Raw genomic sequence first — 17,633 nt, forward strand, 5'->3', positions numbered from 1 at the left:
TAATAGTTATAAGCTTAGGTTATCACATTTATTAATAAATAGACATTTATTTATCAGATTCTATAAATATAGTTGCTTTTGATTCAGTGCAATCTAATGTAGATATGTTTTGCTACCAATGGAGGCCAATGATGGTAATTTACTTCTATGAATGGCTGTTTCAGAAGTACCAACTTTCATAGGTGCCAACCCAACTTTGTAAATAGGTGTATGATGGAAAATACTTAGAATATTGATTTATTTTCGACGTGCTTGTGTCTTCATGCACCCAATGACCGCCAATTCCTATTTCCAAGGTTGGCGTATCGAACGAAGAACTGGTTTTTTCAACATCGATTGTAAATTCTAGGGCACTGTTGTCGATTCCGTAAGAGAAATAAATGAAATGTGGTGGCGGCTCGTTCTCACGGATAAGTGTGTCATTGAAAGACCAGTCCAGTATCTTAGCATCGTTTTTGACATTTACAAAGATGGTCATATGATCGGGTCCCTCCAGGATGAAGGTAAAACGCTTTCGTGTCGGGCTTTCCAGCTCTGTACTTTCTTGTAGCGTCAGATTGGGATAAACCGTTGGTATCTGAGGAGCTTCTTTTAGAGGAATCCATAAGCTATATTCACGTGCCTTATGCCAACGATGATTGTACAGAGGTAGTCCGCAAAACATCTCTTCATTGCAGTACTCACTGACTTTGTGTGTTTCCCCAATTTTGTTTATATAGTCTAAAATTGTATGTTTATATAAAATGCTATATGCTATATTATAAATAAATTTATGTTACCCTGAGCAATATTGAAACGTCGATCTTGTGGATAGACATAGATGCCGCTTTCGTCTATTCGTGTAGAACCGTCTGCGTTATGAAGACGACGATGTGAATGCTATTTGGATTGAACAATTTATAGAGTAGTATTGTTAAAAATACCATCATAAGACTTACAATCAAGTTGTATCGTTGTGTGGATGTTTTTGCTTTATAGGGAAATCCAGCATTCGTAACTGCTATTATAATAAAAAGTATCGTAGCAGCCAAAAAGCACAGTGCTATAGTTCTTGTCTTGCGAAAGAACATAAGAAGGGGCACCTAAATACATAAAAAGAATGATAATAAATTATGGAAATGATTGCACGTATAATATTTAGCTTTACTTACAATAAACCCTGCAAACATCAAAGAAAATAGCCAAATAATGGCCGCAACAGCGATATCCGGATTCGATGAGGAACCCGATCGTCCTTGCATGGGTATGAGCGTCAGAAGTGTAGCCGTGCATATGTATGTGAAGTATGTGAAGGGCAGTATCTGACAGATTATGACAGCAATGCCGAACCAATAAGCTGGGGAAGAAAACGAATCAAATGAAAGTTTCGCCGAGAGACTGTGTTACAAACCTTTTCTATGCCACTTGGTAATCAGATTAACAATTAGTGCAACGATGTCGAACAGCACACACAGCATTACCAAATAGGCCGATCGTATGCTAAGGGCCGTCAAAACGATTGTAAGTATAATCAGACAGATGCAGTGGGAGTGCATAAAAAGCTGTATGCGAAAGCCCAAGCTTAGCGGATCTCTTTTCGTCTTCTCCAAATATATGGCAGGCAAAATGCTCATACCGAAGAGGACGGGAAAGAGGTAGAGACCCAGTATAAGCCACATTTGCGTAAACCAGCTCATTGAGCGCTCCACCCCATCCATAAAGACTGCCACCAGCATGGCCAGGCCACATGCCAAAGCCAACGAGACGAGCTGAATGCCAACTGTGATGCCAAATCGGACCAGGACGCCCGACCAACTGCAACCGGATCGAGCAGACATAAAATATAGCGAGACCCCAATGGCCACCAGTGCGATTACACAAACTATGACGTTAACAATGATGCTTGTGGTCTCGGTGTAGAAAATTATGAACCAACCAAGGAAGTCATAGAATATATTATGGCCTTCAGCATGTGCCTGCAAGCAGTTAAAATTTCTACCAATTAAAACATATATTGGTTAATGTGGTTACTTACAGCTGTATCATCCAATTCGGGTGCATTGCCCAGTGATTTGGCCAGGGCTAGAACATTGTCGCCAGTGTGTTGGAATGAGGAACGCGGGAACACATTGACTCGATCGTATTGTGTGTGATAGACGTATCCGTTGAATAAATATGCCATGTCCAGGCCAGGCACACCGCCATAATCGCGAAAAATGCGAAAATCTGTGTCGGAGGGTATAAGGCCAGCCTGAAATACTTCTTCGCCCATAGTGTTGGCAAAAGGGTGTGGTACCTGGCGATAATATTTCATAAGCCAGGGATGGTTGGGTCCTGACTGAAAGAGTATTTCTCGTCCACCACTGCCTGCCGAATCCAGATTGATGAGTGCTCTAGGGAATAACAAATGGTCATTGAATTTTTAAAGCCTTTCAAGATTCAGTCTCCCACTTACTTGCAGTTCTTGGCCCACTTGTGCTGAGTGATGAAGGCATGAGAAGCCTGAAGAGGATTCTCCTCGGCACCATTAAATAGAAAGATAATGGGATGTGCGAGTGGCTCATCCGTTTTAGCCAAAACACGCATCACCTCTAACATGGTAACAACCATTGAACCATCGTCACCAGCACCGGGGCTGCCTGGCACCGAGTCGTAATGGGCATTTATCAACAGATAATTCTCATTTGTGCTGTTCTTCTCGCTCAATTTAACGACCACATTCTGAATACCCTGATACATGTTCACCATTGTCCAATGCATATAGGCCCCACTAGCCTGTTGCACATCGATTTCAAGCTCAAACCGTGAATGCGCCTCGGCCTGAACTTTGCTGACCTCTGCCCTCAAAAACTCCACGGTGGTCACCTCATTGGCAACGCTACCAACCACTCGAGGTCCAATTCGGGTCAGTTCGATCAGAGTATCCTCGGCGCGTTGGGCGATGAAGCTATAAGGGCTGCTCGCCTCATCAGAGCGGGTTAGCGCTTTTGGCATATGATTGATTTGGGTATTGACCAGCGACAGATAGATGACGAACCAAAACACGATATAGGCTGGTGCATAATACCATTGTAATTTTTTAGGCACTTCAAAGTCGACATCTATGTGATATTTGGAGTTAAACTGTACGAAGAGTGTGAATAATAATGATTAGTTGTGTGAGAGGTATTTCAGAATTGAGAATAACTATTAACTTGTTTATGTTATTTATTACAACAATTGAATTTTATTAAAAAATAGTTACATATTGTAACTGTTTTATCCATTAACTAATTTTGTACTTAGCTACGCTTTATTAGTTTATAAATGAAAAAATAAAATTTAATTATTTTATTTATTAATAATTAAATTTATGTTGGTTATTGTCGTACAGCCGACTAAATAGAATTCTTCTTCTAATAAATAAATAAACGTTAATGTACATTTACAGTTATTTTTAAACTAATGCCTTGAATGTTCAATAAATATTTTTTATGTAACTGAAAAAAGGGAAAAAAATACTCTTGAATAAAATTAACAAGTCATTTTATTGGTAATTTAATTATATTTGTTTTAATTTTATAATTAACACGTTATACGTGTTCTTATTTCAATAAATGGTTCTTGTTGTACTATAAGCTTGGAATTTACTAGTTAATTTTGTTATTTTGTTCGGTATGCTCTGTTTCAAATAAATATAAAAAATTTATAAATTAATAAAAATTGTATAATAAATTCGAGTACGCGGCCGGCGTTGACGGACTGAAGGAAAATAATGATTTTGTATTTTTTAAAAAAGTACCGATTTTATCGTTTAAAAGGCGATTGTCGTTATCTAACCATAGCCCGACAATGGCCAGTAAACAAACGCACGCGTCTATGCACTGAACACATACACACACACACACATCTGTCAGACGAATTCTACTTTCCGTGATTATTGCTCTTCATTATCGGCAAAGCTAATCAACCAAATGACGAGCTAATTGCGTCCATTTACAGTCCCTCTCTTAGGGGCTTATCCGCTGAACTTGACATTGGCAGTTACATGCGAATTACAAAATATTCTCGAGGGGCTTTGCTTGGTGACAGTGATAGGCCATTCGCAATACTCAGAGTCAAATGCCGTGGCCAATTAGGCTTATCAGAAAAAAAGCACGTTTTGCAGACTGTTGATACAAAGCTATACTAATATTGATCGCTTACTATACGAGCATTACCAAATGAGTGTTTCTGTTTTCTTCGAGCTTGGCACCTAGGCAAGTTTTTGGCCTTGGCATTTACACTTAGATACGAGCAGTTCGATCGATTAGACAACCAATTGTTGATGTTATGTTTGCCAATTATTGGAACGAACATTATAATGACGGCCGTTGATATCGTAAAGCGTGAGACCAATAAATCGATTAAGTTTTAAATTCTATTTTAATTATCAGCTGAACACGTTTGAATTGTTCGCGCGAATTGAACTTATCTAAATTATCCAGAAGTTGAAACCAATATTGTTTTGCCTCTGTCGATGATTCAGCAACATACTTAGCAATTTGCGTTCAGTTATTAATTTTTATGTGACATAAGTAGTCTACGTTTAGATTAAAACATGTACAAAAGAATATTGTGTTTGGCGGCAATAGCAGTTAAAAAAAATTGATGACAAATGCTAATAGAAATGTCTAAAGATTTGATACCAAAGGAGCAGAAATATATTCTTATTTTGGGTACTACAAAGAGAAATGAATGTAATATCAAAGAAAGGTCTAGAATAAGCACTTCCTGAAGAATTTTTTTAAATCTATATTAAGATAAGTCCTAGGTTGGACAATTATTAAATTTTATGAAAGCTTGGACATTTTTTAATCATGTGGAAAGTGAATCTGTCTTATCTTAGATTTGCATTTTTAATCATTAGAATTAGAATTGGCGAACAACCCGATATTTGCTATAAAGTGTATGCTTAAGGATTAAAGGGACCCGATTCTGAAGCTCTGTAAAAGTACCGACATTTTCGTTTTTCTTTGATTATAAGTAGTTCAATTAGTCTTTTTAATGAGGTCGATATGACCACATCCATTTTTTTTTTTAAATATCCTTAAGTTTATTGAGACACGGTATTTGGAATTAATTAACGCCGAACCACAAGAACCATTTATTTTACAATTATTTTATCCATTTCATTTGGATTTGTATGCCTCCATTAATTTTAATTTTAATTTGTTTCAAAATGTTGAATGGCTTTAAAGTCTTTTCTTTATTGTTTTTTAACATTGTTTTTTTCTTAATTTGTATGTGAAAATTTAAATACGTACACCCATTTTGTTAGAACTCAAATTCACTTTTCAGTATTGGCTCACAAAATTTCACACAACAGATTAAATTCGCTGGGTTGTCCAGGAACCGCGCTTAAGGAGCGATCCTTTTGACTCGCACCACTGCCACTTTGATCAAGTCACCGTTAACCGATCACGTCTGTCAAACGCCACTTCAAATGCCGAATTGGGCTTTTAGAATCGCACACTTGCTTTTAATATGTTTGTCGCCTTTGCGGAATCCACACAAATTGCAGAGTTATCGAAGGCACTCAATATCTAACTGGCGTAATTATTGGGCCCCCGAGCGCCGCACAACAGGTGCTTTCTCTTTATGTTTTTCGGTAATTATTACTTGACGATACAGTAGTGCTATTGTTTTTCAGTTGCTAGCTATCACTCGGTATATGAGCTATATTCTAGGGTTTTATCTTTATTGGGAAAAAATACGACTGCTCAGAGCTGTTGTGTATGTTGTTGCTACTATCCTCGTTTTCTTGTACGTCTTTGTTATTGCCAAGACTTTTGGTAGTCGAGCGATTCCGGCGGCTTTGAGTCTTTGATGTCTGGTAAAATATTGAACTCGATTACGTAGTTGGTTTGGTAGAAAATAGATATGAAATGATTTCGTTATTTGCGGGCGGATGAACCAGCAGACTCTGCTACCGTCGTCGTCACTTCTCGAACTGACTAACTGGCTGACTAATACACCGATCCGTATCCGCACCTGCACCCAATACAACCTATGCTGTACAGCCCTGTCATTTGTTTCCAGTACGCGTCTGTATTTTTTTGTTATTTGTATTTTACTAATTAATTTCCACGGCGCTGTTGTCGTCCGTTGATTTCAGTTTGTTGTATTTGTGTCATTCCGCGATTGTTTGCCATCTTTTGTCCCCTTTTCGCAAAAGCGAAAGCAGTTGAGTCGAAGGGGCAGGGTTAGGAGCTGGGGCATAGGTATGGACATGGTGGTCCGAGAGCGCTTCGGATTACTTTGATTTTTTCGCTAGGCTAACAAAATTGTTTTCGTTATTGGGATGCCTCTATGAGATTCACTTGTCTCGGTGATTGTTGTGTTTGCTGTTGTTTTGTTCCATGAGTTCCGCATGAATGCATTCAGTGCTGGGAAACTGAATAGCCAAAGCCCAGAGGCCATCGGCTCCCACACCTCCTATATGTGTTTCTCTAATTTTTTCCAAAAATTGTGTCAGGCATTTTTTCGCTTCGCTGCACTGCACTCACTAATTTGTAAATGTTCGATTTCTTAACTTTTTATTAGTCCGGTGGCAATTGAATAATACCAGCCGTTGACTTGATTCACAATTTAGGTTTGAAAAATATTGAAAACTTGAAAGTTTAAATTAACATACAAATTAAAATTGTAGGTGTTCACCTTACCATAAAAAATTTGTTTGTATAATGAATATAAACGTCATGTCTTATAAACATTGTGCTGTTTGATTCAATTAAAATATATATATTTTAAATTTTATTATATCAATTAGTATTATTTTGTCAGCGCACTAATATGGTTCTACTTAGGTTTAGATTCACACCAAAAAATTCCTTGAATTAAATATATATACTTTAATATGAGTTTAACGGCTATATGTGTATGTATTTGTTTTTGAATGGAAGAAAACCCCATTAGGTAAATAGGAATAACTCTTATAATTATTATAATTATTATAAAGTATTCGTACTGACTTCGAATATTTAAAAAATTAGTCTTCCATATAAAGTAACTTCCTAAACTTTTCAAATAATTATTGAATTAATTAGTTTTAAGGTAAGCATTATATAATACAAAAAATTATTTAATAAAAAAAAATTAATAAATCTATTCATTACATATAAAACTAACTTAATGAATATATACACAAATGAATTTATATTTTGTAACATCTATTAAAAGATTAAAATTCCCGATAAGTAACATAATGTTATAATACTTTAAATTTTGCAATGTTCTTTTGTTTATCGCCAAGAAAAGCAAAAACCTGAGGAGCCGAAACTGATACTGCTTAAGTATTTATAGGTCGCGTATATTTGAAGTTTAAAAGAAATAAGTAGTATGGTATAAAAAAGTTTAATAATAAGTATTTATAATAATAATGAAATTGCCGCTATCTAATATTACTTTTTAATGTAACTAATTCTGGCAATTTTCCTTCTTTTAAGTTGTTAAGAATGCAAGAATACGATCTTTTGTTTAGCATGTGAATTTATTAAGCATACATATGTATAGTACGTACATACTAGTAGGTCTTATCCGTCTTTGATGGGCTCCGTATTTTTGCTTACAATTATAAGTTTATTTACGATATCCTATTTCTCTTACGACACTTTTAAAAGTTTCGAAGTTCTGAAAGCTAGGGCATATAGTGCAATACATAACGTACTATTTACATACATTCAAGTATGTATATGTATGTTTGTATATATGTATGTATGTAAATTTCTGTAAAATAAAAATTATAATATGTGTTTAAAATTAAAGTGTGAAATTTCAGATAATTTAAATAAAAATATTGTAGGCGCCCTCCTCTGCCATTATCATACCAAGTACCTAAGCGCTGGCAAATCGAGAAAAAAGTGTGGAATTTCTAAAAAATTAAATAATAATATTGTGGAATTAAATTGCGATATTTATGAAAAATGTAATCAAAATACACCATACACGTACTATTTACATTAATATGTAGATATTTATGTAGTATGATTAAAAGCACTCAAAATTTGGACAAGGTATTTATTGAACTTATGCAACTGCATCACATATAAAGGAATATACTTGTACATACATATGTATGAATATGCACAAAATATGTGTGTATTTTCGAATTTCCCAAAACCGCTTCTTAGTGCTCACTTTCACTGTGAAAAGAAACTTGTGTCCAAATTTCAGCTTCCTAGCTTTTATCGTTTGGAACCGTCGGGACAAACTGTTTTATATTTACAAGTATATAGATGCAGAGTTGTTTGTTTGCAAAAGTATTCAATATCCCATTTCTTTGAATCGTATTTGAATCCAAATGTGTGGCGTCGGCCTCTCAATGTTATTTATTTTATGCACAAGTATGCACATACTTATATACACTGATAAAAAAAACCACTGCAATTTCAATATTTACACAAGATTTAACTATTTTTACCATAGATTTTGCACCATTGTGTGTTTTAGTAAATTTGAAGTTTGCACACTTTAATTAAAAAATTTAATATTAAAATATAAAATTTAAAGTATGACGATATTTAATCACAGGTGATGATGTGGAGACGTGGGCTTGATTCACGTCAAAGGTTTATTTTTTATAATTATAAAATATATTTTCCACTTTATGTGTTTGTCTTTTCTCTACTGTTTTTTTAAACTCTTTTCGATATTGACATTTTTATTTCTATATCTTACTTGACGCATACCTAACGATCATATCATGATGTCAATCGGTTACACATTGTATTTATACAATGAAAGCAGCTGAAAACCGACTTGAGAATTCTAGTCAATTGAAATTTAATATATTTGAATATTATACATATTAAAACCACAAATTTAATATGTTTTTAAAAAAATGTACGATGTTTGAATATGAAATAGTAGAACATTAAAATTAATATGAAAATATTCTTCTGTACTATGCAACTTTTTTATCAGTGTACATACAATACATACATATTTATGTATGTAGGTCTACTGTATCTGATCAAATGAATGGGGTGATAAAAAAAACCAACATTTTAAAGATTGCATAAATGTCTGTTTTGTTGATTATGAAAATCAAAGTGCACACTTTTAAGTTTCTGAGTGCGATAATCCATCTCACTACTTATAACTAATAAGTTCGGTTATCGCATATTAGTATTACTGTTGATTATTGATGAAGTCACAATTGCTTATCAGTTGGCAGAATTTTTTTATTTATATATATATGTATGTATTTTGTGTGTCTTTGCACGGACTTTCAAAATAGCTGGGAATGCAAAATGGCAGGTACCTTGGTCACCCGATTTGACTGGTTTATGTTTAATCAAAGAGATTCCGACCGAAACCTCTACATCTACCAAGTGCCGTTTTTGTTTTTGTCGTTGGATTGTTGCTTGTCACACATATAAGTGTACATAATTGATTATAGCCACTTGTGATAGCCTTGATAAGCGCCCTGTATCGTGCACCACTTAAGGTTGAAGCACTTGGGCTAATCCGCTAATTGAAGTGTGTGTTTTAAAATGCGATTATAGGCTGTCCAGACATTTAGTTCATGTTAGACCGTGCGCACGTTAAGTGCAATTCTCAAATAATTCGTGGACTCTCCCTCCGCTCCTCTCAGCAACAGGATCAAGGGCCGTATGTTCTCACAGCGTCAAGTGCAGTGCTAAGAATACCAATTTGAGTTCCACAGAGAGCCGTGAGCGTGAGAGCTTGCCAGTGTTGCCCATGTTGTATGCCAGAAAACGGTTAAAAAAAAGTATGTGAAACAAGCTAGAAATATCTAAATAAATTAAAATACAGCTAGTTTTTTATTGTTACCGGTTTCCATGCATCGAAACCTATTCCATTTTAATGAAAGATATGATTCAGCTTCATATTTATTTGCACAAATGAATTTAACGATTTCAATTATTACAACATGTGAACTACTATATGAAATTTAGATTCCATATCTTCATAAACAAATTACGTTTTCGACAGGAACGGTTCATGACATTGCGAGCTGATATGGGCCGCCTGTCAGATGATCTACATTTATTTTAATACATATGCATATATGGATATATGTACATATATTTCAGTAAAATACAAAATGTAATAAATGAAACCAACTAAATGGACAGCACTGATCAGTGCCGCTCTCTTTCTCCTGGCATTGTTGTTGTTGTCGCCAACAAAGAACAGCAGCAGCAACAGCAGCAGCAGAAGCAGCCCGCGAGCTGTCAGACTTGTGGCGACTGTTGCAGGCGTAAGTTGTTGGTGCCGCTGTCGTTTGGTCCGTGTCGCGACCTCTTGTTGTTGTTTGTGTTAATCGTGCTCCCAATATATACACATAGTTGGAATAAACAGATTGTCACCAATCGTTGCCGCTGTTGTAGTTTTTGTTGCTGTTGTCGCCGCAGTGCTTTATGTAAGCATAAATATTCGCGTTTATTTTCGGCTTCTGTGCTAATATTCGCGCGTGACCAGTGCCAACACAATTGTGGCTCAGCGTCGGGCAAAAGTGACATAAACGTGAACATATTGCACCTTATACTATATGCTAGTCTAAGAAGTTGTTGTGTCAAGTGCCAAAAAGGTGAGCCAAGTGCAACAGAAGTTGCTTCGACAATTTGTAAGGCTTTGAAACGGGCTGGTTGGCTGACTGGCCGGCTTTCTTTCATTCTTTCTTCTTATAAACAACCACAACTTCCTTTTTCTGTTGTCGTCACCGTCGTTGCTGTTGCTGTTATTGCTGTGGCAAGTTGATGTGGCAGGTTATTGACTTTTATTGTTGCTCTTGTTGGTCGCTATCGTAGCTGCCTTACAGCGTATCGCATTTTGTATATCTGTCAGATACTTTTATTGTTTTGTATGCACAACACAATGATGCAGCCGCATGTGGCAAACACATACAACAAACAACAACAGTGTCACTGTTCGTTGGTGTTCTTTTTCTTCTTGTTGGCGGTGGCGTTGGCGTCTGTCACACTGATTACTGATCTTACTTCAGCTGCTTGGATTTTCTTCCCATTCAAATGATCTTTAAATAGCATTTCTCCCCCTCCTCTCGCACGCTATCATGCAATGCGTGGTTCTTTTCATGTTCTTCATTCTTTCTTATTTGATTTGTTTGTTTGTTTTCTCTACTAAGTTGCGTGGGCGTGGCAGCAACCGCACACAATCAAACTACTGTTTATTTGTTTGTTTCAAGTCGCGCGATGACGCACAGAACTGTAATTGTAAATCGTTTTCATGAAACCAAGTACAAAGAACACTGCACTAACAGCACATTGAGCAGCCAATTGATTAAAATATCAAAAATGAAATATACATTCATACATACGTTCATACATAATACACTTGCATGCAGAATCTACAAAACGCAGCGCAGACACGTTTCAACGACAGCAACAACAATAACAGCAACAACGATTCGCGTCTGCGGTTGGACTTAATCGGTTGGGCAGCGGCAGCTTCACGTGTCCGCCATTGCAATCTTCACGAGTGCCGTTAAGGGTCAATGGAGCAGTAGCGTAAATGGGTCAGAGCGAGCCTCAATAGCCTCTTCTTCCTCTCTCTCTCTCTTTCTCTATCCCACAGAGTGATTGCATTTTGCATTCACATACATACTTCTGTACTACAAATAGCATTAGACGTTTGCTGCGAACGTTTAATTGCCTCATTTTTGTTTATTGCTAATTTGCTGCGAAATATATATTAAAAAACATTTGGCAAAATATGCACAAAACTCAACAACATGTGCGACCAAACCGTTATTTTTTCTTGGCACTCATCACAAAAAATGGAAAAATGTAAATATTTTGTTTTCCTCTTGCCTTTTTTCTCAGCAAATTTTGCATGCCCTGTAAAAAATAAAGTGTCTTAAAAGTTTACTCCCAAAAATAAGGCCTATCATTGCTTAAAGTATTGATCGCTTACTCCGAAAATAAGTACATTTACCACCTTTTTTTGTTTTGCTTTATTTGTGCAAATTTAATTGAATATTTGTACACCTTTTGCGAGCTTTTGATAGATTTTAAAGCCATTATCGTTTAAATAATTTTCGCGCTTAGTTGTTGTTATCTAAGAAAGTGGGAATCTTACATTTTTATATAGCGCAAATAGCGCATCTGTAATTCGACGTAAATAAATAGTAAAAATTCGATGAATGTTTCACAAATGAGTGTCTGTCTATGTGTATGTCTTCATCGTAAAATGAAAATTTAATATCTTGTGCCAGCTGGCTATAAATAAAAACAAATCCTATTTGAAGTTACGAATATGTGGGGCTGGCAATTTCATGCGACACAATTTCTGTGCTGCCGGGTCAACAATATAATTGAAAAGAGATCTGTTGAATAATAGTGAAGAGTGAGATAATTAGCTTTATTTGCTTGAACATGTTTCAGAAACAATTCGTAATGTTTTACATAGCCTAATTTTTTCAATTTCACACAATACCCACAGAAATGTATTACCATTTCATGTTCAATTAATGCCAAGGCCAAAACGCGTCATGCGTCTATTTATGCAAATTATAGCTGTAGTCATTGACTTTAATATACATTTTATGACGCCTGCTAGTCAACACATGTTTTCCGCTGGATTTATGTCAATGTTAACTATATAATTTCAAATCTAGTACAGCTTATTAAAATTGTAAACTTACCATATGTGTGAATCTAAACTCAACGCTGCCATCGCTATACTTGTATATTGCTATTAATTTCATAAATCTACAAAATATTCGTTAATTTCAAAGCAGATAATTGAAAGTTGACAGAAATTTTTAGTACTTCATAAAAGATAAATATTTGTTACAAATGCGTGTGCTTTTTATACAATTTGAGTGTTTTCGAGGGCTGGTTGAAAAGTAATTTTTATAGAACTATATATTATATCATGTGTTTTGCACATAACGATTTCTAAGCCATTCAAAACGTCTTTGCTTTACACCTTTAAATAATTAACAATGGAGCAAAAACTTTGAAATTAGTTTACTTTATAAATAAATAAAATAGTACTTGTCTTGTAACTACGGAGTTATACATTATTACATAAATTCAGCAATTGTTATTCAATTTAAACCTCAAAGGTTTAAAAAAAAGGTTCTAAAATATTCCGTGTAATTAGTTTGATAACAGTGTTCAATCTTTAGCTTATTGGGAAACAATAATTGTGTATTGTTATTAGATTAAACATTTCTGCAGTCGTAAAAATATTTTTATTTTGATTAAACACTTTTGCAGTCGTAAAAAAGGGAACAAAACAGTTTATTGAATAGCAGTGCAATTATTGAAAACCATTTTCATCGTTAAAAATAATTGTATTAAGCGGAAAAACTTTTGTGAATTCGAATTTATTGCATTTAAATAATTTTCTGATTAGAAATGCTATACTTCTATTTTCTTAAATTTAAACTGGTCTATTTTGGGTTTAATCTTTCTTCTGAAAATAAGCCTTATATTTAGATGAAGTCCTTTTGTGAAATTGGAAATACTATTCACTTTAAGAGATTTAAGTTGCTTCCTACTGCTGTGGGCGGATATATTGCGTCCTTTGCTTGCCTACTCTAATCTAATACGAGTATGCACATTTTTTCAATTGGAGGGCAATTGAATGACGCATCACAACCCCCTTTGCAACTTAATTTTTTTAAACGGCGTGTGTCATTTAAAAATTCCAACAGAATATTGTATGAATGGGATATTCGTAATCAATTCAATTATCTCGATGCACTGACTTTTTCACTTTGACACAAACACTTATCCATTGCAGCGGCAACATGAAATCGAAATACGAGAACATGAAAATTATTTACAACCGCAGCAAAATCGGTTGGTATTGGGCGCCTCTTTTTGTGGCCTTCTGGTTTTTGCTCTTCTACCTGGTCGCTGTGCCCAGCTTCCATCGCATGCCAGAGCTAAAAACGTTGCAGGACGAGCTCACACGGCCAGGACAATTCATTGGGGAACGGGCGGAAAGCACACTCCTGCGACTGTCGAAAATCGGACCGAAAGTGGTGGGCAGTGCGGCTAATGAACAGGTGGCCGTGCAACTGCTGCTCAGTGAAATTAGTGGCATCATGGCCGAGGCACGCACAGATTTGTACGACATTGAAAAGGATGTGCAAATCGCCTCTGGAAACTACTTGCTCTGGTCCATGGTGAATGTGTACCAGAGCGTACAGAATGTTGTAGTGAAGCTGACACCCAGAAACTCCAACAGCAATGCTACCTTGCTGATCAACAGCCATTTTGATTCGGTGCCGGGCAGCTCCGGGGCTGGGGACTCTGGCATGATGTGTGTCATTATGTTGGAGGTGTTGCGTGTTATTTCCAAATATGAAACACCATTGCGCCACTCGGTTGTGTTTCTGTTTAATGGGGCTGAGGAAAATCCACTTCAGGGTTCCCACGCCTTCATAACACAGCATGTGTGGGCAAAAAATGTGCGGTGAGTGTTATACCTTTTTCTGAAAAAAAAAACCATCTAATTATGATTCCCTGATAGCGCGGTCATTAATTTGGATTCTGCTGGAAATGGCGGACGGGAAATTTTATTTCAATCTGGACCAGATCATCCTTGGCTAATGAAGGTAGGTGGCTTTTAGCAAAATGAAAAACTTTCTATTCAATTTTCTTTTACCAATCCACAGTTATTACAAAGATTTATTTATGTTGAAAATATATGAAAATATGAATTATGAAAATACTTAATAAGTAGTCTTAACTTCTAAATACCTAAATCAAATTACAAAATGAGCCTAGAATTATCTTACTATTAATAATAATATAATGGGATCTATATACTTGCAGTATTATGGTGCCAATATCATACATCCATTTGCGAGCACCATTGCTGAGGAACTGTTCCAAAATGGTTTTGTACCCTCCGAGACGGATTATCGCATATTTCGTGATTTTGGAAAAATTCCTGGTGAGTCAGCAGTTCTTCTTTTTGTCGATCTTTGTAACAGTGTTTGATTTTATATTTAGGCTTGGATATGGCACAAATCCTGAATGGTTATGTCTATCACACCAAGTACGATCGTTTCAATCTTTTGCCCCGTCGAACCTACCAATTGACTGGCGAAAACTTATTGTCACTAGTAAAGTCCTTGGCTAATGCGGATGAAATGGAGGACCCATCTGTAAGTGATTGTTTTGTAACTTACATTTTAATTTTAAATGTAAATTTTAATATCTTGATGTTATCTTTCAGAAATACGCAGAGGGACACATGATTTTCTTTGATGTTCTGGGCTGGTTTGTAATATATTATCCGGAGGGGACTGGTTTGATTATAAATATTGCCGTGTGTGTGCTTGTCATAGTAACCATTATCGCGTACATCTGGAATATGGCGAGTAATACGGGCATGTTTAGGCGTCGAATTTTCGCCAAGTTTGGAGTTTTAGCCGCCCTGCAGCTTTGTGGAGTGTGTTTGAGCTTTTCACTGGTGATTGGAATTGCTTTCTTCATGGATGCAGTGGGTCTTTCCATGTCCTGGTTTTCAGAAACATGGATGGTCTTTGGCCTGTACTTTTGCCCCATGTTCTTTGGTTTGGCAATATTACCAGCCATCTATCTAAGTCGAACCAAGGAGGTATTTATTTATATTTTAGAAATTTTATTCAACATTGATCTTCACGCTCTGCTTTTTTAGCACGGCCTGCCGCTTGCCTACGGTATTCAGTTGCTTATGCATTCGCATTGTCTTATCCTAACTGTTATTACGGTTGTTATGATATCCTTCAACATTCGATCCGCTTTCATAATAATGATATGCATAGCCTTTTATACCGTTTCCGTATTGCTCAACATGGCTACCTGCGCGCACAAAACAAGTAAGTTATTTACTTCTAAGTGACATTTAACCATGGTTTAACCCTTGACCTTTCCAGATTTCTTGTGGCTAATACCGCACTGCGCTTGCCAAATACTACCGTTCCTGTTCTATACCTATTGCTGTTATGCATTTTACGTCGTCTTTATACCAATGGCGGGTCGCGAAGGAGACTCAAATCCTGAACTCCTAATGGGTGGCTTTGCAGCAATAATGTGTCTACTCCTTGCACCTTTCCTGGTGCCTTTGTTCTGTTTGTTCCGAAAATCGAAGACCATCATTTCCCTATTTGGCATTTGCACATTGGTCTTCATAGTTCTGGCTGCAACACCAGTTGCCTTTCCGTATGCTGAAAAAACAGCGGCCCAGCGTTTCTATGCCGTGGTAAGTTCGAAACTAGCTCTTTATAGTAGAATGGGCAACAAAAAGATTAACTGGTTATAAGGGATTTGACATTTGTTTGTTGGAATAGTTGTTATCCAAATTATTTAAGCTATTTTTGTTTGTCCGCTTAATACAAGAAACTTTGAGATTTGTTTTTCTTTCCAATCCTCACCCCACTTTTTTACGACAACCGTTTTGAAATAAATATTTGATAATATAATTTTAAATATAGAATTGAAATAGTTATTGGTTGAGGATATTGAACAGTGAACATTGCAAAATTTTTAAGAGATCTGGTGGAGTGTATTCGCTAGTCGCATGTTTATTTCTTTTCGATATTTCTGATACGATTTAATTCTTCTACCCATTCAGCACACAGCGCGTACATTCCATAATGGAGACGCAGCGAGCACAGTCAATCATACCGACTCAGGCTACTTTGTGTTACCGGTTGATCGACGTCCTACCTCTGTGGATGACATACTATTCGAGAACACTAATTATACCAGGGCTGATCGAGCGGACTGCGAAACGGAGATTATGTGCGGCTTTCCCATTTACAGTTCCCGATGGCTTAATACAGTGTAAGCTTTGTCTTATTTTATCTGGAATTACATTTACTTAAAATATTAAATGCATACTTTATAGTGACAACAGCTTCTGGGTGCCTGGTCCTGAACCAAACAAGAACTACCTGCCATCGTGTACGATCTTAAATAAGCAGAGTTCGTCCTTGACCAAAGTGCTCTTCACGCTGGAGGTTTCCGGACCGGATCACACCAGCATATTTATAGAGCCATTGAATGGTGCCAAATTGGTAGATTGGTCCTTCACGAGAGAGCCCATTGAAAAACAGTTGAAGCCACCATATTATGTGTATTGGTCATATGCCCTAGATCCCACACCAATTCGTTTTAACATCGAATTCGATGTAAGTGCTTCAAGCTACGAGTATACCGTGAATTCTTGGTAACTGATCTATTTTGTCTGTTACAGCGTGGTAGTGCTGATTGGTCTGGCTCAACATTTAAAATCGCAATCATGGGCCACAGAATACACGATGATATGTTTAATACGGAGGACTTTAGAGAGTTTCTGGCCACTTTTCCGCCCTGGGCTCACGTTTCCTCATGGATAAGTTCCTACAGCAGCTGGCAGTTCTGAGATCCAGACAACCACTTTGATATTTTCTTAACAAATCCCAGTGTTGCCATGACATAAAGTCTGCCCATATCGGTCTGCGTGCTTGTGAGTTCTATGGCAACTCCGTGTCTGATAAATCACTTGCATATAGACAACCCAACGAACAAAGTGTACGCAGAAACGACACGCCACAAATTGTATTTAAAATTAGTCCTTAGATATTTTGTGCATGTGTGTGTGCATTAAACATAAAACATTTGTATTTAATTAGTTATGTATGCACGGAATTGGAATGTTAT

General features: G+C 36.4%; 2 protein-coding genes across 2 annotated transcripts; one reads left to right on the forward strand and one right to left on the reverse strand.

Annotated features, from left to right (window-relative positions):
* Positions 1 to 18: 18 nt before the first annotated feature.
* Positions 19 to 5,552, reverse strand: LOC115632632 (endoplasmic reticulum metallopeptidase 1). The gene is made up of 8 exons (XM_030529865.1): positions 5,265 to 5,552; positions 2,435 to 3,102; positions 2,015 to 2,372; positions 1,391 to 1,955; positions 1,152 to 1,336; positions 939 to 1,082; positions 780 to 879; positions 19 to 720 (listed from the first exon to the last, which is right to left on the reverse strand). Exons 1-8 carry the CDS (start codon positions 5,268 to 5,270, stop codon positions 161 to 163), a joined length of 2,586 nt encoding a protein of 861 aa, XP_030385725.1. The 5' UTR covers positions 5,271 to 5,552; the 3' UTR covers positions 19 to 160.
* A 4,701-nt stretch (positions 5,553 to 10,253) lies between these two features.
* On the forward strand, positions 10,254 to 17,608 carry LOC115626791 (endoplasmic reticulum metallopeptidase 1). Its single transcript, XM_030522261.1, has 11 exons — positions 10,254 to 10,555; positions 13,738 to 14,415; positions 14,473 to 14,557; positions 14,778 to 14,898; positions 14,958 to 15,112; positions 15,184 to 15,567; positions 15,628 to 15,808; positions 15,866 to 16,191; positions 16,564 to 16,775; positions 16,840 to 17,122; positions 17,188 to 17,608. The coding sequence occupies exons 2-11, from the start codon at positions 13,745 to 13,747 to the stop codon at positions 17,353 to 17,355; spliced, it is 2,586 nt and encodes an 861-aa protein (XP_030378121.1). The 5' UTR covers positions 10,254 to 10,555; positions 13,738 to 13,744; the 3' UTR covers positions 17,356 to 17,608.
* The last annotated feature ends 25 nt before the right edge of the window (positions 17,609 to 17,633 follow it).

This window comes from Scaptodrosophila lebanonensis, unplaced genomic scaffold, assembly GCF_003285725.1.
Source record: "Scaptodrosophila lebanonensis strain 11010-0011.00,11010-0021.00 unplaced genomic scaffold, SlebRS2 tig00000001-arrow-pilon, whole genome shotgun sequence".
NCBI lineage: Eukaryota > Metazoa > Arthropoda > Insecta > Diptera > Drosophilidae > Scaptodrosophila > Scaptodrosophila lebanonensis.